We start from the raw sequence: 27,387 nt of genomic DNA, 5'->3' as shown, positions 1-27,387 counted from the left end.
AGCAAAATTCCATACATTTATGAGCATGTTAGCCTCAGGGGTAAAGTTACACACAATGTACAATTGTAAGCCCTGGCTAAGTAAAGAACTACAAAATGAACACTTTTTTTTTTTTGAAACAGTTTATAGATTGGCATGGTCATAGTCAGTGAAACACAGTTCATAAATTGTTTATTTGCGATGCTCACTCTATTTACAATACTTGGTGGGTTATTCAAGGTCAGGCTACATTGGCATCACTGTAGTACCCAGCACCTTGCCCATGCACCGTGATGAACACTCCATCACTCTTTGCTGAATCAAACAGTGAAACCTCCTGAATCCATTTCTGATTGTAATCAGTTTTGCATGTCATAATTTCCCTTCATGTTCCAAAACTTTACTGATTTACAGAGTTTTTTTGTACTACCTTAAAATTCATGCAAACAGAACTTCCCTATATGCAAAATAAAAATGCACCATACTACTAGTGCTATTTTACCAACTGAAGAGTCTTTGCCAATTGTGGGCTATATAAAAATATGCTTGTAATAAAAACTGAAGACAACAGTGACAAAAATAAGGATATAATATTAAAATCAAATCATATACAATACTATCATTATTCTGATACAGAATTTTTACACAGCAATATTGATACAGGTACAAATGGCAGGCTGTTAGGCAACCCATTATAATAGAACTTTTGGTTATAAATGAAGTTTAAATTCAACTTAATACCAATTTAAAAGTGATAACTAGTGTTACACCAGGTTAAAATCAATACTTCCTCTCCAAGTGACATTTTAGGGAACATCTCTAACTCTGAGACCTTTCTAATAAAATTAACTTCATAAAGAGAAATAAATGTAATACTGTATTGTGGAGATTTTCAACATTTTTTATCTCATGGCACACATAAACTAATTACTAAAATTCTGCAGCATGCCAAAAATATATATTATTTTGCTGATCTGACAAACATAGGTATAAATTTGATTCATTCACACAGGATGGCTATTGTTGTGTTGGCTGTTGTCATTTTTTTATTTGACAGTCTAAGGGAAAAGAGGTCAGTGTCCCTTACTCAATAGTTAGGTATTGCCTATTTTTAAAATTCTTACAGAAGACTGGTTGAAAATTGCTACTGTACTGGAAAGTCTTAAAAGAAAAATCCCAAGTCTACAAATCTGAACTAAATTAATTTAACTTTCCATTCCTTCTGTCATATAGTCAAACAGCAGACCTGAGGTCCCCTTTGCATAGACAGGTTCAGTGGAAGTTTAGCAGCACCCCAACCTCCACTCCATGTAAGTGTGGAGTGTCTAGTTCAACTATACTCTCTTCACTGTTTAAGTATCAGTAAAAAAAAAACTTGATTCTCATCAGCGATTCTGCCAGCGAGCTAAAGGATATGGACAATCCCCCACCCCTTCTCGCATACACATTTTTAAATGCCAGAGGGGCAGGGAGAGAAATGGCAATGAACAAACTGAGGTCCTTAAAATTCTCTGATGAGTGAGAGACAAGAGACCAAAGAGTGAACAAGAATGTGTGTATGTGTGGTGGGGCAGGGACGGGAGAAGGAGAGTTAAAAAAAAAATGTTTCTGTAACAAGATATCAAATTCTTATTCTCCTCATTTTTGTAAAAATAGGTTATTGGCATTTTAAAAAGCAAAATCAAATCAAAACAAACAGGGAAATGAGAAACAATTCTATAACACCTTGCATGTTACATTTCTATCCAAAATTAAAATCCTTTCAATAAAAAATAGGTCATTTAAAAATCAAATCTAGAAAGGTTACTTGGAAAGTTGAGGAAGTAATAGCATTTCTTTCTGGCATACTATTTTTTTGGTACAATCACAAAGAAATAGACTTTACAGAAGTCATGTGGCTATTCACATTTAAAGTTTCTACTCTAAAGTGATTACTTGCGGGCTAAACAGACAAATCGGTTGAATGAAGCCCGTAAACAGGCTAAGCCAGGCATACATGGACACATGTGATGCATTCTCCGCCCAAAATATGGAACCTAAAATAAAAAAGAAAACCGAGTCAGAGCAGGAAACATTAAAAAAAAAAAACCAAACTATTCTTGAGAAATCTTTTACTAATAGCTAGCATTTATGGAGTGCTAATGATTTATCAGGTTATATGCTTAGCACTTTTATGTATTATCCTTTTCCATCCTTACAACCACTCTGAAGATGGCAACTAATTATACCCATTTATAGATGAGAGACTGAGAAACAGAGACATTAGTAACTTGCCCAAGGTAACACATCCAGAACTTGAAGCTTTGCTGGCAGCTGGACCAGAGGCTAAGCTTTTAACCATCAAGCTATACTGCCTTTTACTTTTTCTCATTTTAATTCTTTTTATAGTGTCCTGCTACTGAAGCTCCTTAGGAAGACCATTACACTATGGCATGACCACATTTATATAGTAAGCAAATATAAATTCACTGAAAATGAGCAATATATAACTTCATGTGTTTGCACACAAATGTCAGAGGAATCAAAATTCTGGGGGTGGGGGGAAAGAGAAGGAACAAGAGGAAAGTTAGAGGAGGCAAGCTCCATTTGCTGAAATGTAACTAACTAAACCCTGCCTAGGGAGAGCCTGCAGTGAAAGGCCGGCTTCAACTAATCATTCATTCATCCAACAGTCATTCAACTAATGTTCTAAGAGCCTTGTCCATGTCACCAATGAAAATGGTTGAGAAGGGTCAACCAGCAACTTGTGTGATGGCTTTCTGTGTTAGGGGCAAGTGGAGCCCACTCCAAATATGTATGCTATTTCTAGAGGCAGAGTGCAAAAATTATCCTTCCTCCCCTAGGAATGGTGCCTCATGAGAATCTGCCTGCTTTGCAAGTTATACAGAGAAAATTTAACACCAGGCTTAGAACAGGCGAGCCAATGAATTGAGACGGCAAATAACTCAGATTCAGGCTAAAGTGAGAGAGGCAAGCTAGTAGAGACTCACACCTCGGGTCGTTCTATAGTTTACACATGGCAGGAAAATATACCCTTCCTGTTTTCCAACTCAAATGCTTTATTTGATGTAATGGTAGTGTATTTTTTATTCTATTTTGCCAAAAAGCCACCTCACATCAATTACATGTCCTTATGAGAAATCTGAGATGCATCTTCCTGATGCCTTCTAAATAAATTTATACATAAAAAGAAAAGAAAAGAAAGAACAACTGTCTATAGACAGTGGCAGAACCATTCTAACTTTGTTTTGGGGTTGAACTGATAGAACAGATCCAACAAGGGTCAAGACTAATTATTCTGAGTGTTAACTTTGAATTGTACCATGTTCCTGGTATTCTTACCTTTGTTTTCCTTTTTCTTCTCTTCTTGTTTCTTCTTTCCTGCCTCCCCTTTCCAAAATGGTTCTGGAAGGGCCAGGGAGATGACTGAGATCAATATATACAAAGGGAATCAGGAAAAGGGCAGGGCATGAATGTGATGGACAGGCAGAGACATTCACGTGCCTCTGTCTTCTTGAAAGGGCATTGCTTTCAAGGCTCTAATGGCATTGTCTACACATGGGTACCATGGCCATCAGCACCATGCAGACTTATGCTCAGAATGGTTCTGTCACTGCGTGTGTAAAAAGATACACAGATGGTTAGTTCATTTGTTGCCACTGAGATTATGTTAGAGAAGGTGGGTGCAGTTGGATTAGTGTGGACAGTTACAGGATAGTATGAGAAGTTATACTCCATGAACTTTACCATCCCTTCTGAGACTTTGAGAGCTTCTTTTTTTGTCAAGACTAAAGCTACTGCTTGGGCTAGTGGTTCTCTGTTGAGGGTGATGCTTCCCCCACTCCCCCAGAGGATGTAGGCAAGGTCCACAGAACATTTTTCTTTGTCACAATTGAGAGGGCAGTACTATTGACATTTAGTGGGTAGAGGCCAAGGATGTTGACAAACATCATACAGTACACTGGACAGTCCACCGGACAGTCCTCGTAGCAAAGAATTATCCAGTCCAAAATGTCAACAGTGCTGAGGTTGAGAAAAATTAACATAGGCAGCAATCTGCAAGGAAAAGTAGCCTGAAATAAGTGAACTAAAGTTATAATGAGCAAGTCAAATTCTTGTACCTAGAAAATACCAAGCACATTTCTTTTATTCATTCATTTGACAGACATTTACTTGGTGTCACCAACATGTCAGGATGTACTTCAGGAGCTGCAGATACAGCAATAAACAAAACCAGGAAAGCCCCTGCCCATCACAGAGATCACATGTTAATGATGAAAGATAAGTAAGATAGTTTCAGCTACTAATAAGTGCCCCACGGTGCTTACGGTCCTGTGCAATACAACACTATGATCATCCTTTGGCTTGTAACATGGGCTGTCAGCACCAAAAGCAAACAGAAAAGAAAAACAACAGTGGTAGCCTGACATGGGCCAGGCCTTGTAAGGCATCGTGTACAAATGTCAAATAAGGCCCATGTGCCAGTCCTCATTTTGACATGAGCTAAGTGGCTTCCTCTTGAGGTGAAGTAATGTCCCTAACTGAGGTCACACCCAGCTAGAAAGGGAAAGTGTCATAGTCAAATCCAGTCCCACTTTCTTCCAAATTTTTCTCTCGAATACCACCATGCCTGGACTTAGGCTCTTTGAAGAAGGGACAAGTCTATGTTATTTATGAGCACATAGCACTTAGTCTGGTACATAGAATGCACTCAAGAAAATATTTGTTAAATGCTAATTTCCCTCCTCTACCCTGGCCACCATCGTAGTCTGTGACTTCCCTGAAAGCAAAGGGACAACTATCTCAGGTCATATGACCTGTCCGCACCCCACACACCAACTCCCACATGGAAGAGGCCAGATGCAACAAAGACCACAATTTCCAACTTGACACACTCAGAGATCCTTGCCAATTTCTTGACTGGCCCCTTCACTTCTAGATCTATATACTTGTACATTGTGTGACAAACCTAATAGGTGTCTGATGGTCACCAATGAATAGGCAAGTGCTTACCAAAGATGCATATTCAGATACACAAATATAGTCAAGGGCTAATCATTCAGCCCACACTTGATGGTTTACTTTATAATCAACTAGGTACTCAGTCCAATGTTTCTAATGGAACTCTAAATAGCAAATTTTAGAAGACACCAAGGGAGAACATGAAGCTCTTGGTGAAGGCATGATCTTTATCCATTTGCAGCACCTTTTTAAAAAGGAAATAGCACTGAGACAAAACAAAGGTATTTTTTTTGGTGATTCCTCTCAAAACAGAGACAATTTTGTTACAGAAGAAAGTATAATGGAACACAGGAAGAAAAGTCTAGTCATGTGACATTAAAAATTTGGTCCTATTGTAATTTTATTTATATTAAAACCAGTTTTGTTGCAATATTTTTCAATAAAGGTACATAGTTTTAAAAAATCAAATGGCAGAATAGCGCATAAAATAAAAATTGAAAGTCTCAGCTCCCCAAATTTCTGCTTTTAATAATTATGAAGATCACTATCTTAATTTTGTAAAGTTTTAAATTGTTTCTTCAATTTTTAAAAATATGTATGCATTCATGTGACACTAAATAATGCAATCATTTTTCCATTTCTCTCTCATGAGTAGAGGGATAACATGAGCCTGGGACACTGGAAGCCTCCCTGACCTTGGCCTTCCACTTCACTATCTCCTCAGAAAGTGTGACTGAAAACAGAAATGGTGCGTTGGCCTCACTGGTGGTGTGGAACTTGGATTAGGGGAGCTGTTGACATGCAGGCCTTGGGCCTCTTAGGCTATGGGGTGACAAAAGATTTGCAAAAAAGAAAGATAGTAGTTTCTGTGGATTAAGGGGATCCCCCACATAACTTGGCCCTCATCTTTGGTAGCCACAAGCACCCCATGAGGGTGCGAGGTCAAAAGAAGCTGTGTGGTTGGGTAGCTGTTGAAGCTCCTAATGAGATGAGGGTGCTGCATCTCCTATACTGTGTCCTGTAGTCTAGATTAATGTATTATTAGACAAGTGGTGCTCAATGAGGATGACTCCAATACCCAACCCCACCCTCCAAATGTCCCCAAACCTGCCAGGGGACTTTTGTCATAGTCTGGAGACATTTTGGTTGTCACAACTAGATAGTGGATAGTGGCTGGGGATGCTATTAAACATCTCACAATGCACAGGACAGCCCCCTACAACATAGAATTATCTGACTCAGATATTGGTAGTGTCCAGGTTGAAAAACTGTATTAGATCAAATCATTTATTGCTTGAGCATCTCTGTGCCAATGGTCAATAAACCTGTAGTCACAGCTACAATCCTTCCCCGAGAATCAAAAGTAGACAGGGGTTCCTGATATCCATGATATTAAAGATGAGGCAATGAGCACATTAAACTTTCTTCCACCTGTCTTTCACTACATTTTGTAGTGATGTAAGTTATAATTTAGTTGCCATTTCAAAAATTGTATACTCCACCCTGAAATTCAACCATGCTTACAATGTTTTGTCACAGGTTGAGTCTATAATAGAAAGTTAATAGTTTTTTAAATCTTCCTTTTCTTTTTACATAAACAAAAGACCCATGATTTAATTTGAATTTTTTCCTTCAGAAATGAAAAATGTATTTGTCAAGTTTTATAGTACAGCTGAACCCAAAAGCAAACCTTTAGGAATGAGGTAGATGGTGGCGAGATAGGTGGGAGCGGAGTCCACTTCCCCCTGTGCACAGGTGGAACACCTAGCCGATCTTCTGAGGAACAGAGTGAATAACCAATGGTATCCCACCGTATATGAAGTTTGGAGGCCAAAACAGTAGAGGACATTGAAAAATCAGACGGTAAGGAGATTGCTTTGGGACAATAAGGTTCCTGAGACCAGTGCTGGGACCAGGGCAGCTGCAGCCCCAGGCCTGGCACCAGCTGGGTCTGCCGCAGGATTCTTGGGAGAAAGCCGGGTCAACTGGCTCCCTCCCCTGCCAAACAGGGAGCTTTGAGCAGCACCAGGATGGACCTGGATGCTTGAAGTCGCTGGGGCAATAAGGACGAAGTGGCAAACACACAGGGGTGGTGTGCACCCACTGAGACTGTGGATGGCTGGGAAGAGTTAGGCAGTGATGGACCGTGACTTGGATAGTTTCCAGTCTGGTTGGATAGTTGGGCTGTGTGAGAGGGAGGCCAGGTGCTTGTCTGGAGGACCAGGCTTGAACAGGAGGAATTTTTTCAAAAAGGGGAAAAAAAGAGACACTCAGCGGCTGTTTAGGGAATTCTCCCACAGCAGCCACCCCGCCTACCCCCCGCCAGGTTCCCCCAGCCTCAGCCTTGGTCCCACCTCTGCTGCCAGGAACATGGCTGCGCCCCTACCCTACCCCTAGCCTCAGCAGCGCAGGGCGATCAACCGCACCCCTTACCACAGTGGTGCGCCACTGACCCAGCCACCTCCCACCCTCCACGGCTGCCGCTACATCAGTGGAGGCCAGTGCGTGCCAGACCCCACTGCCCTGGCTGCAGCAGCAGAGGAGGCTGTGCACCTGCATCCGCCCCGGCAGTCACGGGGGCGCCCCCACCTAACAGGGCGACTGGCACTAAGCAGAAGGTGGAGACGCCCCCTGCCTCCCCTGCAGAGGAGAGCTGCAGGGCTCAGGGAGTCAGCAATCCCCAGAAAGATTTAACTCAGTGGGGAAGCCCAACTACCCTGAAGAGACTCTGAGAGTCCCTAGCATCCAGGACAGCAAAGAGTGAGATGGTGGTGTGCGAGTTGCCTCTAATTGCTGCACCTTAAGGACAGCACAACTGGTGGACTAAAGGCATAGGCCAGGCACAGAAGGGCACTGGGGGTCCTGAGGAACTGGGCAACTATGAAGAAGGTGGCTCAGACCTGGCCCCCATCCCCACAAAACCACAGGGAGGGAGAAAAGCCAAACCAATCCCCCCTCAGCCTGCTACAGCCAGGAAGACTAGCATAACTGCTGTGTCCTTTTAAAGCCAACAGGAGGCTTTACCCCCCTTCTTTCTAGCTTGCTTTCTTTTTAAAAAAAAAATTCCTGCAAGTGAGACAATAAAACCTGAAGCTGTGAGAAGACCAGAGTTAGACCAAAAGACAGGTCATCCCAACAACTGAGACAGTGAGACTAATTTTACTTTGCTATTCCACAGAACTTGCAAGTTATTGTATATTTATATTACTATTATTTTTCATTATTTTTACATCTTTTATTTTATTAGTATGTTTTTATTTCTCTTCTTTCCATTTAGTCTTATTTGCTTTGTTTGTTAACTTGCCTTGTTTGACTGGTTTTCCTTGTTTTCTCTTTCATAGTGTATTTTTAATTTTCTGTCTTTCACGTCACTTGTGTCCCAATAGCACACTGCTCTGGGTCATGTACTTACTATTCTAGTTATTCAGATCACATAGATTCTATCATATGATTGTTGCTCCATTACTACTGTAATTAATTATTATTCCATACAATTGTAAATACTACACAGCACACCCCCTGGATCTTAGCTCACTTCACTGTTTTTGGAACTTTATTACTGTTGTGATTAACTCTATTCTCTCACACTCTACACCTATTTTCTATCCTTTACTCTCACTTACCTCATAATCTGACCTCCCACAAGCTCACTGCTTTCAAGAGCCAACTCACAATCCCTCTCCCTCCAACAAGAGTCTTATCTTTTTTCCACACTTTTTAAAAAATTCCTACTTGAGTGAAATATCACATTTAACACTATACATATCCAAAGGATCTTCTATCTCTTGTCTACGGGTTGGTACTTTAAATATCATGGAATACACTCCTGCTGTCTTACCATTTCATCTTCCCCCTCCAACTAATCACAAAAAAGAGTAGGTGGAAGCTGTGAACACCAGTACACCTGCTGGTAGAGGGGACCCACCAACAAAGGACATAACAACAGAAGAAGGTGAGGGAGGGAATGGAAGCCACACTAACTCAACGCAGGACTGGTTTGGAAATACAACCAAATGGTGGAGAAATTACCCACAACAAACAACTGAACAAGAGTAAGAGAGAAGCCTCAAAACCTGGTACACACAAAAGAACCGGCTTCAACACAACCTGCCTACACCAGCAAAACAGAATACAAGATATGGTGGATGGAGTGACCCTCAGTAAACCAGCTGTAGGAAAGGACCCACCAAAGAAAGACCCAACATCAATCAAAACCCAAAGACATACACAGAGCCAATATAAACGACAGCCCAAGACCAGCAAGTTCAGGGGATCAAGGAGACTGCACTACTGAATCTCACAGGTCTTCTACCATAGAAGTTCACACCATAAACCCAGGGAGTCAGAACAGGTCAATTTAAGAAGCAGAGGCTAACAAGAAGAGTTTCACAAACAAAGGGAAGACAAAGAAACAATCCCCAAATGAAAGGAGAGGAGGAAGCCTCAGAAAGAATGCTAAATGAAATAGAGGCAAGTCAACTATCAGATACTGAGTTCAAAGCAGTGGTTGTAAAGAAGCTCAAGAAGTTCACTGAGTGAGAGTGCGTGTGGTCTAGAGGTTGTTACGTTGGTCTCCCAAGACTTAAAGTGAAAATTGGCTGCCCTTGCCCTGGAAAATTTAGAAATAACAATATATCCCTCCAAATTAGGCAATTTCCTTTTGCAAAGAGGAAAAACGTGCACTTTCTGCTTCAGCTCTCAGCTGAGCAGTCTTCTAGTGCTCTCCCAGCGAGTTGTCCGGGACATTCGCGACGGATCAGTGTATTTGACCAATGGAATATGAAGATACGTGAAACGCCATCGTATGTGCTTTGCACCTGGCTCCTCACTATCTCGGTGTGTGCTCAAAGATCCTCCTGAAACTCTTGATTATCCTGGCGGCAGGGAAGGATTGTCTCTTCGTCTCACACCAGCTCTGCCAGACACAGGAGCTTCGTATTCATGCGGTCTCGCGATAATGTTGTGGCTAGTTTACAGGAGCTGTAGGTCTGCAATGACATAAGATGGAGGCGAGATAGGTGGGAGAGGAGTCCACTTCCCCTCAACGCCAGTGAAATACCTAGCTGATCTGAGGAGCAGAGCGAACAGCCAACGGTATTCCAGCATATATGAAGATCGGAGACCAAAGAGAGAGGACATCGAAAGATCAGACGGTAAGAAGAGTGCTTAAGGACAATAAGGTCCCCAGGACCTGCACAGGGACCAGGGTGGCGGAAGCTCCCGCCCAGGCGCAGGGTCTGCTGCAGTATTGTTGGGAGAGACTCAGGCTGGGCTGTGTGAGCAGCCACGTGCTTGTTTGGACCAGGAGGGCTTGAATAGGAAGAATTTCACGTGCTTTTTTGGACCAGGAGGGCTTGAATAGGAAGAATTTCTCAAAAAGAAAACGAAAACAGAGGCACTCAACAGCTAATTAGAGAACTCTCAGCAGCAGCCACAGCCTCTGGCGCCCCACCCCCCTCAGCCCCTGGACTGTGAACGCGGGATAAGCAGCCCCAGCGCTCACCTGAAGCCCAGTTGCCCGCACCCAGATTAGCGGACTAGGGGCCCACATCTGAAACCCTGGCGGGGCGCCCACACCTAAAACCTCCAGTGGGTGTGCACCAGGAGCAGAGGCTAGCTGCCCCACCCATAGGCCCAAAGTGGCCCCACCAGCCCTGCGCAAGTCAAGTCCAGATCGGCTGCCCCCCCCCCCCCCCCCCGGCCCCCACGACTCAGGCCCAAAGCAGCAGATTGACTGATCAACGGCCTGGCTGCCTGCAAGGGACCACACCTACAACTCCGACCTAGCTCCTGTGCACAGAACCCTGCAGGGCCTACTGGCTCTCTAGGACAAAGATAGAACACCCAGCACAGGGGAGCTGCAGGGCTAGAGGAGACTGAATTCCCCGGAAGGACTCGAGCCAGTAGGGGGCTGAACCACCCCATAGCAGCACCGAGAGCCCCTAGCATCTAAGAAAGCAAAGAGCAAAAAGGTGGAGTGTGAGTTGCCCCTAATTGGTGCAACTCAAGGACAGCACAACTGGTGAACTAAAGGTCTAGTGCGGAGCAGAAGGACACTGAGGAACTGGACTGGAGGCTGAACAACAGCGAAGAGTGTGGCTCAGGAAGGGAAAAAAGTGAAACCAATCCTTCCAACCACCCCCTCCCATTCCACAGACAGGAAGACCAGCAGAACTAACCTGACCAGTTGAAAGCCAGTAGAAGACCTTTTTTTTTTTCTTTTCTTTTCTTTCCTCCTTTCCCCCTGAATTCCTTCTTCCTTTCTGTCCTTCTTTCTTTTTTTACTCCTTCTTCCTTCCATCCTTTACCTTTTTTATTCCTTCTTCCTGCCTTCTTTTATTTATTCTTTTGTTTTAATTTTTGTTAAAATCCTTATCTTGCCTACGATCTTTCTTTATTCCTTCTTCCATCCTCCTTTTCATTTTCTATTCCCTTTTTCCCTCCTTCCCTTCTTCTTTTCTTTTCTTTTTCCCTCCCTTTCTCTTTTTCCCACAGGTGAGACAACAAAACCTGGAGTGCTGAAAATACCAGAGTTAGACCGTGTTACACCATAAACGTCAGCTCAAGACCAGTGAGCACAGGAGATTAAGGAGACAGCACCACTGAATCCCATTGGCATTCTACCATAGAAGTTCATACCATAAACCCAGGGAGTCAGAATACATCAATTTAAGAAGCAGAGGCTAACAAGAAGAGTCTCACAAACAATGGGAAGACAAAGAAACAATTCCCAAATGAAAGGAAAGGAGGAAGCCCCAGAAACAATGCTAACTGAAAAAGAGGCAAGTCAACTATCAGATACTGAGTTCAAAGCAATAGTTATCAGGAAGGTCACTGAGCTCACTGAGCTCACAGAGAACTACCAGAAACTACAGGGAAACTACAATGAACTCACTGCAAACTATATCAACATGAAAAAGTAAATAGAAACTATCAACAAGGGCCAAGAGGAAATGAAGAATACAATTTCTGAATTGAAGAACACAGTAGAAGGAATGAAAAGCAGACTTGATGAAGCAGAGGATTGTATCAGCTAGCTGGAGAACAAAGTAGAAAAAAACACCCAGAAAGAGCAAGAAAAGGAAGAGGCTCAGAAAGAATGGAAAGGGATTAAGGGAAATGCAGGACAACATGTAACATAACAATATCCGTATAATAGGAATACCAGAAGGAGAAGAAGAAGAGCAAGGGATAGAAAACCTGTTTGAAAAAGTAATGATGGAAAATTTCCCTAATCTGAAGAGAGAAAAAGTCAAACAAATCCAGGAAACAAAGAGAGTCCCAAGCAAGAGGAACCAAAAGAGGCCCACTGCAAGACACATCATAATTAAAATGGCAAAATTCCAAGACAAAGAGAGGATCTTAAAGGCAGCAAGGGATAAAAATGAAGTAACACACAAGGGAGCCCCAATAAGGTTAGCAACTGACTTCACAATGGAAACTCTCCAAGCCAGAAGAGAATGGCAAAAAATATTCCAAGTAATGAGAAAAAAGGCCTGCAACCAAGGCTACATTACCCAGCAAGGCTCTCAATCAAGATAGAAGGCCAAATAAAGAGTTTCCCAGACAAAAGAAGACTAAAAGAATACACTTCCACCAAACCAGCTCTGCAAGAGATGGTGAATGGACTGCTTTAAGGAAAGGAAGGAAAGGAGAAAGAGAGAGGAACACAGGTAGGAAAAAATGGCAATGAATAACTACCTATAGAAAATAACCATAAACGTAAATGGATTAAATGCTCCAATCAAAAGACATAGAAGAGCTGAATGGATAAGAAAACAGGACCCACACATATGCTGCCTACAAGAGACCCATCTCAGGACAAAAGACTTACACAGACTGAAAGTGAAGGGCTGGAAACAAATTTTCCAAGCAAACGGACATGAAAAAGGGCAGGGTTACTAATACTCATATCAGACAAAATAGACTTCCAAAGAAGGGCCATAAAGAGAGACCCAGAAGGTCACTTCATAATACTCAAAGGAAGAATCCACCAAGAAGACATAAACATTGTAAATATATATGCACCCAACATAGGAGCACCCAAATACATAAAGAAAACCTTGGAGGACTTCAAGAAAGATATTGACAGCAACACAATTATAGTAGTGGACTTTAACACCCTACTGTCAAAAATGGACAGGTCTTCCAAACAAAATATCAAGAAGGATATTGTGTCACTTAACAATACCCTAGGGGAAATGGACTTAACTGATATATATAGAGCTTTACACCCCAAAGAAGGGAAATACACATTCTTTTCAAGTGTCCATGGAACTTTTTCAAAGATAGACCACATGACAGGACATAAAGCAAGCCTCAACAAATTCAAGAAAATTGAAATAATACCAAACATTTTCTCTGACCATAAGGGACCGAAACTAGAAACCGATCCCAAAGGAAAAAACCCAAAACATTCAAAATCACGGAGACTGAATAGCATACTATTAAACAATGAATGGGTCAAGAACGATATAAGGGAAGAAATCAAAAACTTCCTGGAAAGAAAAGAAAATGAACTCGCAACATCCTAAATCCTATGGGACACAGCAAAGGCATTCCTTAGAGAGAAGTTCATAGCAATACAAGCCTACCATAAAAAGATAGAAACATTTCAGACAAACAACCTAACCCTACGCCTTCAAGAACTCGAGGAACAACAACAAAGACAGCCCAGAGCAAGCAGAAAGAAGGAAATAACCAAGATCAGAGCAGAGTTAAATGACATAGAGACTAAATGCACAATTCAAAGGATCAATGAATCCAGGAGCTGGTTCTTTGAAAAGATAAACAAAGTCGACAAGCCTTTAAGTAGGCTCATCAAGAAAAAAAGAGAGAGGATCCAAATAAACACAATTAGAAATGAAAGAGGAGAGATTACAACTGATACCACAGAAATACAAAGGATTGTAAGAAATTACTACAAAGAACTGTATGCCAAGAAATTTGAAAACCTAGGTGAAATGGACACATTTCTAGAAAAATATAATCTTCCAAAACTGAATGAAGAAGCAGCAGAAAACCTGAACAGACCACTAACAGCAGACGAAATTGAAGCAGTAATCAAGAAACTCCCAACACACAAAAGCCCTGGACCAGATGATTTCACAGGAGAATTCTACAAAGCATTTAAGGAAGAGCTTACCCCTATCCGTCACAGACTATTTGAAAAAATCCAAACTGATGGACGACTCCCAAACTCTTTTTATGAGGCCAGCATGATCCTAATCCCAAAAGCAGATAAAGACACAAAAAAGAAAGAAAATTTCAGGCCAATATCGCTGATGAACATACACGCTAAAATTCTCAACAAAATATTGGCAAACCGCATCCAGTAATACATTAAAAAGATCATACACCATGACCAAGTGGGATTCATCCCAGGGATGCAAGGATGGTACAATATTCGCAAATCAATAAACATAATACATCACATCAACAACAGCAAAGAGAAAAATCACATGATCATATCAATAGACGAGGAAAAAGCATTTGATAAGATACAGCACCCATTTATGATAAACACACTCAGCAAAGTGGGAATAGATGGAGCATTCCTCAACACAATAAAGGCCATATATGAGAGACCTACAGCCAACATCATACTCAATGGACAAAAACTTAGAGCTTTTCCACTAAGATCAGGAACAAGACAAGGATGCCCTCTCTCACCACTCCTATTCAACATAGTACTGGAAGTCCTAGCCACAGCAATCAGACAAGAAAAAGAAATAAAAGGCATCCAAATTGGAAAGGAGGAAATGAAACTATCACTGTTTGCAGATACATGATAGTGTACATGGAAAATCCTATAGACACCACCCAAAAACTACTCAACCTAATAAATGAATTTGGCAAAACAGCTGGATACAAAGTCAATACTCAGAAATCAAAGGCATTCCTGTATACCAACAACGAAACTGCAGAAACAGAAATCAGGAAAAAAATCCCATTTGATATAGCAACAAGAAAAATAAAGTACCTACGAATCAACCTAACCAAGGAGGTAGAAGACCTGTACTCAGAAAACTACACAACACTTAAGAAAGAAATTAAGGAAGACACAAACAAATGGAAGCATGTTCCATGCTCATGGACTGGAAGAATTAACATCATCAAAATGGCCATAGTACCCAAAGCAATCTATAGATTCAATGCAATCCCTATTAGAGTACCCATGACATATTTCACCAATATAGAACAAACATTTCAGAAATTTATATGGAACCATAAACGGCCCCGAATAGCTGCAGCAATTTTGAGAAAGAAGAACAAAACACAGGAGGGATCACAATACCTGATATCAAACTGTATTACAAGGCCACTGTAATCAAAACAGCCTGGTACTGGCATAAAAACAGGCACATAGACCAATGGAACAGAACAGAGAGCCCAGAAATAAACCCAAGTCTTTCCAGTCAATTAATATTTGACAAAGGAGGCAGGAGCATAAAATGGAACAAAAACAGCCTCTTCAACAGATGGTGTTGGGAGATCTGGACAGCTACGTGCAAAAAAATGAAACTCGATCACCAACTTACACCATACACAAAAATAAACTCAGGATGGATAAAAGAGTTAATAAGTTGTAACACCATAAAAATCCTAGAGGAAAACATTGTCAGGAAGATCTCAGACATTCCACGCAGCAACATGCTCACAGACACGTCCCCTAAAGCAAGGGACATAAGGGAAAGAATAAATAAATGGGACCTCATCAAAATAAAAAGCTTCTCCGTGGCTAAAGAAAACAGCACCAAATTACAAAGAGAAACAACAGTATGGGAAAACATATTTGCCAATGATACCTCAGACAAGGGCCTGATCTCCAAAATATATAAAGAACTCACAAGACTCCACTCCAGGAAGACAAACAACCCAATTAAAAAATGGGCAAAGGACTTGAACAGACACTTCTCCAAGGAAGACATACAGAGGGCCCAGAGACATATGAAATGATGCTCAGCATCAGTAGCCATAAGACACATTCAAATTAAAGCCACAATGAGGTACCATCTCACACCAGTCAGAGTGGCCAACATAAACAAATCCACAAACAAATGTTGGAGAGGATGCAGAGAAAAGGGAACCCTAGTGCACTGTTGGTGGGAATGCAGACTGGTGAGGCCACTGTGGAAAACAGTATGGAATTTCCTCACAAAAGTAAAAATGGAACTGCCCTTTGACCCAGCAATTCCGCTCCTGGGATTATACCCTAAGAACCCTGAAACACCAATCCAAAAGTACCTGTGCACCCCAATGTTCATAGCAGCACAATTTACAATAGCCATGTACTGGAAGCAACCTAAGTGGCGATCAGCAAACAAGTGGATCCAAAACTATGATATATTTACACAATGGAATTCTACACAGCAGAGAGTAAGAAGGAGCTTATACCCTTTGCAACAGCATGGATGGAACTGGAAAGCATTATGTTAAGTGAAATAAGCCAGGCGGTGAGGGACAAATACCATATGATCTCACCTTTAACTGGAACATAATAAATAAAAAAAAAAGGAAACAAAATATAACTAGACACATTGAAGTTAAGAACAATCTAAGAATGGACAGGGGGGAGTGGGGAGGGGTCAGTGAGGAGAGGGGATTACAGGAACTACTATAAAGGACACAGGGACCAAATCAAGGGGGAGGGTGAAGGTGGGGGAGGGAGGGGTTTTCGCTGGGGTGGGGTGCAGGGATGGGGAGAAAAGGCATACAGCTGTAATTGAATAAAAATAAAGAAAAAAAGAAAGAAAAAAAAGAAGAAGTTCACTGATAATTACCAAAAACTACAGGGAAACTAGGATGCCTCACTGTTATCTATATAAACATGAACGAGGAAATAGAACCTATCAACAAGGGCCAAGAGAAAATGAAGAATACAATTTCTGAATTGAATAGCAAAGGAGAAGGAATCAAAAGCAGAGGATCGGATCAGAAAGGTGGAGGACAAGGTAGAAAAAACACCCAGAAAGAGCAGGAAAGGGAAAACAGACTTAGAAAGAATGAAGAGATGGTAAGTGAGCTGAATGACAACATTAAACATAATAATATCTGTGTAATAGGGATACCAGAAGGAGAAGAAGAAGAGCAAGGGATCCAAACCGTGTTTGAAAAAGTAATAATGGAAAACTTCTCTAATTTGATGAGAGAAAAAGTCATACAAATCCAGGAAACACAGAGTCCGAATCAAGAGCAACCCAAAGAGGCCCACTTCAAGACACACCATAATTAAAATGGCAAAATTCCAAGACAAAGAGAAAATCTTAAAGGCAGCAAGGGAGAAACAGGAAGCAATATACAAGGCAAACCCAATAAGACTAGCAGCTGACTTCCCAGTGGAAATGCTCCAAGTCAGAATGGAATGGCAAGAAATATTCCAAGTAATGAGAACCAGAGGCCTGCAAACAAGACTACCCTATTCAGCAAGGCTCTCATAAAAATGGAAGGCCAAATAAGGAGCTTCGCAGCCAAAAGAAGCTTAAAAGAATATACCTTCTCCAAACCAGCTCTGCAAGAGATACTAAAGGGTCTGCTCTAAGAACAGGAAGAAAAACAATGAGAGAGAGAGAGGAACACAGGTATGAAAATGCAAATGAATAAGTACCTGTCAGTAATAACCATAAACTTAAATGGACCAAATGCTTCAATTGAAAGACATAGAATGCCTGAATGGATAAAAAATCATAACCCACACATATGCTGCCACAAGAGACCCATCTCAGGACAAAAGACTTACACAGACTGAAAGTGAAGGGCTGTAAAAAAATATTCCAAGCACAGGGACAGGAAAAGAAAGCTGTGGTAGCAATTCCCATATCAGGAAAAATAGACTTCGTAAAAAGAGCCATAAAAACAGAACACAGGAGACACTTCATAATACTCAAGGGCAGAATCCATCATGAAAACATAAACATTGTAAATATATATGCTCCCAACATAGGAGCACCCAAATACATAAAGAAAATCTTCGAGACCTTCAAGAAAGTTATTGATAGCATGCAATTATAGTAGGGAATTTTAACAGCCCACTGTCAAAAATGGATAGATCTTCCAAACAAAATATCATCACAGATATTGTGGTATTGAACAATGCCATAGATCAAATGACTTAACTGATATATACAGAGCCTTACATCCCAAGATGCAAAATACACATTCTCTTCAAATGCACATGGAACAGTTTCAAAGATAGACCACACGATAAGACACAAAACAAGGCTCAACAAATTCAAGAAAATTGAAATCATATCCAGCATTTTCTCTGACCACAACGGGCTGAAACTAGAAACCAACCTCTGGGAAAAAAACCCAAAACATTCAAACTCATGGAGGTTGAATAGCATGCTATTAAACAATGAATGGGTCAAGAATGAGATTAAGGAGGAAATCAAAAAGTTTCTGGAAACAAATGAAAATGAACTCACAACAACCCACAATGTATGGGACACAGTGAAGGCAGTCCTGAGAGGGAAGTTGACAGCAATATAGGCCTACCTAAAAAGATATAAACATTTCAAATAAACAACCTAACCATATGTCTACAAGAACTCCAGGAACAACAACAAAGACAGCCCAGAGCAAGTAGAAGGAAGGAAATAGCCAAGATCAGAGCAGAATTAAATGACATAGAGACTAAAAGCACAATTCTAAGCATCAATAAGCCCAGCAGCTAGTTCTTTCAGAAGATAAACAAAATCAACAAGTTTTTAAGCAGGCTCATCAAGAAAAAAAGAGAGGACTCAAATGGACACAATCAGAAATGAAAGAGGAGAGATTACAACTGATACCATAGAAATACAAAGGATTCTAATAAATTACTACAAAGAACTATACACCAAGAAATTTGAAACCTAGGTGAAATAGACAAATTTCTAGAAAATATAATCTTCCAAAACTCAACGAAGATGCAGAAAGTCTGAACAGACCAATAACAGCTGATGAAATTGAAGCAGTAATCAAAAAACTCCCAACACACAAAAGCCGTGGACCAGATAATTTCACAGGAGAATTCTACAGAGCATTTAAGGAAAAGCTAACCCCTACCCTTCACAGACTATTCCAAAAAATTCAAGAAGATGGAAGATTCCCAAACTCTTTTTATGAAGCCAACATCATCCTAAGCCTAAAACCAGATAAGGATATAACAAAGAAAGAAAACTTCAGGCCAATATCTCTTGAGGAACATAGACACTAAAATCCTCAACAAAATATTGGCAAACCACACCCAGCAATACATTAAAAAGATCATACACCATGACCAAGTGGGATTCATCCCAGGGATGCAAGGATGGTACAATATTCACAAATCAATAAACATAATACACCACATAAACAAAACAAAAGACAAAAATTACATGATCTTATCAATAGATGCAGAAGAGCATGTGATAATGTACAACACCCATTTATGATAAAAGCACTTAGCAGAGTGGGAATAGAGGGAGCATTCCTCAACATAATAAACGCCATATACAAGAGAACTACAGCCAACATCATACTCAATGGGCAATTTTTTTTCTCAATTTCCTACTAAGTTCAGGAACAAGACAAGGATGTCCACTTTCACTACTCCTATTCAACACAGTATTGGAAGTACTAGTCACAGCAATCAGACAGAAAAAGAAATAAAAGGCATTCAAATTGGAAAAGAGGAAGGAAAAGTGTTATTGTTTGCAGGTGACTTGATAGTGCACATAGAAAATCCTATAGACTCCACCAAAAAGCTGCTTGACCTAGTAAGAGAATTTGGCAAAACAGTGGGATACAATGTCAATATTCAGAAACCAAAGGCATTTTTGTATACCAACAATGAAATATCAGAAACAGAAATCAGGAAAAAGATCCCATTTGCTATAGCAACAAGAAAAATAAAGTACCTAGGAATAAACCTAACCAAGGAGGTAAAAGACCTGTACTCAGAAAACTACACAACACTGAAAAAAGAAATTAAGGAAGACACAAACAAATGGAAGCATGTACCATGCTCATGGATAGGAAGAATTAACATCATCAAAATGTCCATACTACCCAAAGCAATTTATAGATTCAATGCAATCTTTATTAAAATACTAATGACATATTTCACAGAAATAGAACAACAAACACTTCAGAAATTTATACAAAACCATAAACGACCCTGAAGACCTGCAGCAATTTTGAGAAAGAAGAACAAAGCAGGAGGGATCACAATACCTGATATCAAACTGTATTACAAGGCCACTGTTACCAAAACAGCCTGGTACTGACACAAGAACAGACACATAGACCAGTGGAACAGAACAGAGAGCCCAGAAATAAATCCAAGTCTGTATGGTCAATTAATATTTCACAAAGGGGGAAGAAGCATAAAATGGAGTAAAAATTGTCTCTTTAACAATGGTATTGGGAGATCTGGACAGCTACATGCGAAAAAATGAAACTTGATCATTAACTTACACCATACACAAAAATAAATTCAAGATGGATAAAAAAGTTAAATATAAGTCATAACACCATAAAAGTCCTGGAGGAAAACATTGAAAGGAAAGCCTCAGACATTCCATGCAGCAACATCTTCACTGATATGTCCCCTAAAGCAAGGGACATAAAGGATATAACAAACAAATGGGACTTCATCAAATTAAAAAGCTTCTGCATGGCTAAAGAAAACAGCATTAAAATACAAAGAGAACCAACCATATGGGAAAACAAAATTGCCAATGATACCTCAGACAAGGGTTTGATCTCCAAAATATATAAAGAACTCACACAACTCCACTCCAGGAAGATAAACAACCCAATTAAAAAATGGGCAAAGGACTTGAACACTTTTCCAAGGAAGACATACAGGGGGCCCAGAGACATATAAAGATACTCAGCATCGCTAACTATCAGAGAGATGCCAATTAAAACCACAATGAGATACTACTTCTTACTAGTCAGAATGGCCATCATAAACCAGTCAACAAACAAGTGTTGGAGAGGATGTGGAGAAAAGTGGACCCTAGTACAATGTTGGTGGGAATGTAGACTGGTGCAACCAATGTGGAAAACAATATGTAATTTCCTCAGAAAACTAAAAATGGAAGTGCCTTTTGACCTGGCAAATCCACTGCTGGGATTATACCCCAAGAACCCTGAAACACCAATCCAAAAGAACCTATTTATCCCAAAGTTCACAGCAACATAATTTACAATAGCCAAGTGCTGGAAGCTACCTAAGTGCCCATCAGTAAATGAGTGGATCAAAAAACTATGGTACATTTACAGAATGGAATACTACACAGCAGAGAGAAAGGAGCTCATACCGTTTGGGACAGCATGGATGGAACTGGAGAGCATTATGCTAAGTGAAATAAGTGAGGCTTTGGGGGACAAATATCATATGATCTCACTTTTAACTGGAACTTAATCAACAAAAGAAAAAAGCAAGCAAAATATAACCAGAGACATTGAAATCAAGAACACTGTCACAGTAACCAGAGGGGAGGTGGGAGGGGTATTGGGGGGAAGGGTTTTCAGGAACTACTACAAACACTTGACAAAACCAAGGGGGGGTGGAAGGTAGAAAGGGGGGTGGGGTTTGGCTAAGGTGGCAGGGAGTCATGGGGGGAAAATGCAGAGAAATGTAATTGAACAACAATAAAAGAGTTCAAAGAAAAAGAAAAAAGCAACATTAATTTTTTTTAAATGTTGACATAAAAATGAAGCAAAATATAAAAAGATTAAATTTTGAGAGGAAATATGGTTAAGTTGAAAAATTCATAAAACAATAAGCAATATAAAGTACTAATCATATAATTATAAACTCCAAAGCTAACAGGTAAACAGAATGGAATAGAATTCGTTCCTCTTTGTAAACTCTGAAATGTATAGGTATTAGCAGACATTAAAATAAGAACCTTTTAAAAATAGCAAAGAATTCCCTATAGTCATACGATTCAGTAACTTATTCTTAATTGTTAATAAATTTACTGTTAAAAATAAAGCCAAGTTAAAACTGTTATTTTTTGCCTAAAAATGTGGTTATAAAATATATTCTCCCTAGATGGACTTATATTTTACCCTATTTTTGAATTATCAAATGTAAAGTTAAAATCTACATAATCATGAAAGTATAGACTAGCAGTTAGTGACTGCAAACTCTACCTATTAGGTGATGCTTCTGAAATAAAATAGTAAACTGAATTCAGGGGCTATCAGTTCATACCTACAGTTCTCAATTTCATTCATCAACTATTGTTCACTTTATCTGAACAATAGTTTCGGATAAACAGACATTTTAAGTAAACAGACATTGGTGGCTAATGACTAGGCCAAACCAGAATGGGAAACTTAAAATTTAAACAGGGGTAGTCTTCACCTATTCAGAGCCTTGTGTTTTTAGGTCACCAATTCCTGTGACCACAACCAGTTAACCCTTTTTTTTTCTTTAAAAAATATGGGGGGAGGACGGCATAATGAGCACATCACATTAAAACAGAATTTTCTATACTGCATCTCCATTCTTTACCATCTACAAATGCGCCACTAAACTTCAGAGTAGAGTTTCACCAGAATATATATTAATTTTTCTGAGTTGTTTTGAATAGGATATAATTGAGAGATATTCTGGAAAAATCTTGATTTTTACTAAGATAGTTAGGTTAATTTCAACCAGAAGAAGTAACAACTGCGAGACTAAAAATAGGTCATTGAAGTGACCAAAAAATGTATTTTTAAGACAGAAAAATAACCAATATGAAAAACTGTAACACTGAGTTCTAGAAACAAATTTCACGTGGGTATCTGAACAGGGCAAATGTTCAGATGTGACATAAAACCTTATTTTAAAAATACTTAATTTCTTGTCACTTAATTCTACTATGAAAGCCATAATCTATTATTAGAGACTTCATTATTAAAACTGATAAAAACAAAAGCATAGAGATATACCCAGGTTTATGAGAGAATGATTTTGTTTACTTTCAGAATTGGCCTTACATGAAACCTGAACTAGAAGTTATATGGAAACCAGGGAAACAGTTTGATTCTCTTTTTAAAATATTTCAGATTTGGAAAATGCATCAGAACTATAGTATAAGACAAATTCCCACTTTGGACTGTTAACCCTCATCCCAGTGAACCTCTGACCCACACAAACCAGTCTGGGTTAATTGGACTAAAAATGTTCAAATTAAACACGACAGCTTTCACAGAGAAAGAAGAGTACAGTGGAGAGGAAAGACCACAGACAAGAAATGAAATCTGGTGTCTGCCCTCTGACCTGTTACCTTGTGACATCTACCAGTTACTGAAGCCATCAGAGGCTTAATGTTGCTGTGTGGAGACAGACAAAACAACCCTACTCTACAGACTTGTTGTGAGTATTAATTAAGAAATCAGTATGCAACATTTACTATAGAATATCTGGCACATCATAGCATTCAGCAAGTGGCAACTATTATTGCTGTTAATACAAAAATGATTCCACAGTATATGTCACTCTTCACTTGTCTCAGCAAACAGTGATCCTTACCTAGGGTGTGTGAGGTGATGCTAACACTGTACAAAAGCAACATAATTCTTAAAGGTGAAGGCTGTTAGGAGTAAGCTTTTCAGTGACAGCAGCTCAAATGTACAAAAGACGACTGACATTCAGTAAGGAACGGGACCAAACTGAGATAAATGCCAAAGGGGGCTGGGCCAGCTTCACCTCCTCATGGGGAGGTTGGCATTGAGACAAATGACTAACGGTTTAAAACCTTTCCTGTTCTAAAATGGCCAAGAGTAAAAGGTGCATAATATGTTTTAAAATGACAGTACAGTCTCAAGTGATCAAACCCCTTGGGAGGAATGGTCTAAATGTAACAGGAAGTATTTCTCAAGGAAACCACAGGAAAGCCACACTCAGTCTTCAGAGAGGTCCAAACAACCAGAGTCCCTGTTACATATAGCTCACAGAAATAAACCTAAGCCAATTTATCCCATTACATTTAGTCCAAGGAAGTCAAAATATTAAGTTACCCGCAACTGTGGAGTACAGGGAAGATGTTTGATTTTACTAGTTTTAAACTCTATGCACATGTGATAAACAGCAGAGGTGGAATTCAGTTTGCTTTGATAAAGTGTAGAGAGAACAGTACAGAGACTGAACTCTGCCTCCAATAAGCCACTTGCCCTGGGGCATGTCTTTCTGTGTCTTTGGACTTCACCTTACTGCTGGGTAAGGAGAGGACATGGGACTAGGAGAGCAAGTCACTGAAACCTGGCATCTCTGGAGGATTTTGCTCAGATCACACTGTGCTTCAAAAGTTTTTAATCTGAAGTGCAAAAACTTTTCAAGCTCCCCACCTTCCCAGTTCCCTCTTGCCTCCCATCTACCCCTTCCAGAAGCAGGGTAAACCTGCTTGGCACCTATAGATGTAAGAATCTTCAACACAACCTCCAGAGTCCTATCCAACCCTGCTATCCTATGATCACACTGCCAACAACTCTTTTAAAGTGTGTTTTAGGTCACTCTGACATTAAACTATTAGATAAGATACACTAGGAAATTAACTATCATTCACCTCTAGGATTGTGAACAATCTATCCTGTAGATAGAGTTAATTACTTTTATATCTTGAATTAAGATACAAAACTAGTTGTATTATTGATAATTTCTGAAAAACAAAACATTGTCTCCCACCTTTGCTCATAGGAATCCAAATCCTTAAGTTCTTAGCCCAGAAACTAACAGCACAGCACATGCCTCCACCACAACACAACTTCTTTACTTCTGCCTTATCAGTAGGCCTGATATTAAAAGTCTTTTCAAGAACTTCTGTACTGATTTCTGCAAAGAAGCATACAATGGTATAACGTATATGTATAATATGTATGTATTCCTAAATGATTTTAAGCAAATTCATGTGTTTGAAATTATGAAATGTCTCTAATGTCATGAGAATAATGACATGCAAATGATCACTAGAATAAGAATGTTAGTGGACACAATTCTTTCAAATGGAAGGAGAGAGGGAAGAACAGGTGGTTTTCCATTATTATCATCTCTAACTTCCAATTTCAAGCACATTACCCTGGGCTTCATGTCACACAGACTTTGCTCAAAGTTAGGGTACTGCAACATACGAGAACTACTGTGAATGCAAATATATATACTAACTTTACGAGTCAGTGGATGGCAGCTGTCTCCCACTTTGCCCATAGGTGTGCAAATCCTTATGCTCTTAACCCAGATACTAACAGCACAGCACATGCCTCCACCACACTGGGAGTCCTTGTCACAAGCCTGAAATGAAATAAACAAACAGAGAAATACAGATAGCAGAAAAGACCCAAGCTAAGAAAATCTAAAATTAGCAATAAAAATTCACTTTAGCCAGCCCATCCCATGAATGAGATATTCAGTATATGATCTTTTCAAGTATGGTTTTAATGAGTTGATATAACATATAAATCATTTTTTAAAAGACTACACATATTACCAAGTAAATATTTAAAGTGGAGGTTTCAGGCAGTATTTTATTTCAACAGATGCACAAGACCTTGAATTCTGAAACCCCACCAACTCTTTTTATAAGACAGTCAAAATCCAGCCAAAAATCTTTTAAAATTCAATCAATCACTTGGATTTTAACCTCCTATAGACAATACATCTAGATAAGTTACTTAGTTTTTCATTTGACTCCAGATGGTTCCTGTCATGGAGACGTAACTACATTTCTTTGTTACCATGTAGATTCAGAGACTTTTAAAAGAATTCTTTTTGTAACACTGAGTTAAAATGACAGCAATGAAACAGCCCCCGTAACTATATAACAAGCTTAAATCTCTATAGATAAACATCCAATGTGATAAAAATTTCATTTTGTAACAAGAAGCTTCAGTTCTTGGAAATATTTACAAAGAATTGCATAGGTTTATATATTTTTAATTAGACAGCTGTTTCCTAATGCCCTTCATCCTTAACCCACTGCACATCTATTCAAACTCTGTTGTCCTGTGAATGGAACAAAAGGATACTTACATTGCAAAAGAATTTTGGGCTCAGAGGATTAGGAGAAATTTAAAATGAGCCAGCAGGAGAAGAGGGGAAGAAAACCATCATGTTTCAATCCTCATGTATTAGAAAGACCCATAAAAACTTTTTTTCAACCACATCAGCTGGCTACTGACAAAACTATTCAAATACATTTAGTAAAAAACAAAAACAAAAAAACCCCAAAACTCTAAACTACTCTAATAAATATCACAATGCTTATAATTAAGTATCTCCTGGATAGAACCAAATACTATTGGGCTTAACATATGCTCTAAGCCTACTAATTAACAGGGGTACAATAGAGCTTTATGTTCTCAAGACATTGACATTTCCCTTAAATTTAAATTTGATTTCATTATCTATGTATCATCATTTCAAACACAGAGGTTTTATTTAAATCCTATAATGTACACTTAGGTATTTGTAGAAATTTAATGGAGATGTAAAATAATTTCAGACTTGAGAAAAGGGAGTAAAGCAGTTGAATCAGGAAATGATAGCGGTTTTGTGTTGTTGATGTAAAGTAGATTAGACTTTTTAATTCTGTGCTGTAAATTCAACCTTCGGATCCATACAAAGAACTGGTGGGAGTGGGGAAAAAAGTGAATTAGTTCCTACTTACAAATGAGGACGTCTTCTCTAAGCGAAAACATTTACTACCCCATAATTATGCCCGAGCACTGTAGATGCTTTATCAGGAATAGGAAATGGAAACTTTTACAGGGAAAACCTCAATACGGTGAAAGAAAGCCTTGGGACCCAGAAGAAAGCGACCACATTGCTTTTCAAAGCGCACATACGGCCTGGGACCAAGTTATTTCAAAGGGTTTCTGAGGAGGACATGTGGGGAGCAGAGTCCTCGACCACAGTAGGATTACGACTAGGGATGTAGGGTGTTCACCCTGCCCCTTCGCATTTCACGAAGGGCCCTTCAAATTTCAAGATTACAGGCTGGAACGTCTTGAAAAAGTGCTTGAGAAGACTTTGAAAAATATCTTTCATCTGAACAGAAAAACAGACCAAATACAGGAGAGAGGTTGTGGGGATAAAGGAGAAGCAGGCGGAAAAAAGTGGTGATAAAGGTGGGAGAGTGGTACTTTGGTCACTCCTTCTTCCAGGGAGCGCCCAACGTCCCGCGCCGTCAGCTGCTGCCTGAGCAGGGCACTTTCCTAAGTGCGCCACGGGGCGTCCGGGGCAGGTGCTCCGGCTCGGGCGACCCTCCCCGTGCCCCTCGCCTCCCCTACTCCAGCCCCCTTGGGCGCCTCGGGCAGACAGGTGCGCTGCGGTGCTTACCCCGGTGATGACGGCGGCGTCCCCCGCGTGGGGCGTGAGCAGCAGCAGGAGCAGCAGCGGGACGCAGCAGCGGTTCCTCATGGCGCCCTCGGGACTGGAGGCGTCTGGCTGCCGAAGGGAGCGCCGGGCTGGGCGGTCTTGTTGGA

The 27,387-nt window shown here is 40.0% G+C and overlaps 1 protein-coding gene across 2 annotated transcripts; it reads right to left on the bottom strand.

Moving 5' to 3' along the window:
* Positions 1 to 138: 138 nt before the first annotated feature.
* PROK2 (prokineticin 2) lies at positions 139 to 27,387 on the bottom strand. 2 transcript variants are annotated; one of them, XM_024556765.3, is made up of 4 exons: positions 27,242 to 27,387; positions 25,070 to 25,195; positions 3,322 to 3,384; positions 139 to 2,015 (listed from the first exon to the last, which is right to left on the bottom strand). In XM_024556765.3, the coding sequence occupies exons 1-4, from the start codon at positions 27,320 to 27,322 to the stop codon at positions 1,911 to 1,913; spliced, it is 375 nt and encodes a 124-aa protein (XP_024412533.1). In that variant the 5' UTR covers positions 27,323 to 27,387; the 3' UTR covers positions 139 to 1,910. The 2 variants fall into 2 exon arrangements, with proteins under 2 accessions (XP_024412533.1, XP_024412534.1); XM_024556766.3 differs by lacking the exon at positions 3,322 to 3,384.

Source organism: Desmodus rotundus, chromosome 8 (genome assembly GCF_022682495.2).
Source record: "Desmodus rotundus isolate HL8 chromosome 8, HLdesRot8A.1, whole genome shotgun sequence".
In the NCBI taxonomy this organism is placed as follows: domain Eukaryota; kingdom Metazoa; phylum Chordata; class Mammalia; order Chiroptera; family Phyllostomidae; genus Desmodus; species Desmodus rotundus.
This window is presented reverse-complemented; position numbering and strand designations above follow the sequence as displayed.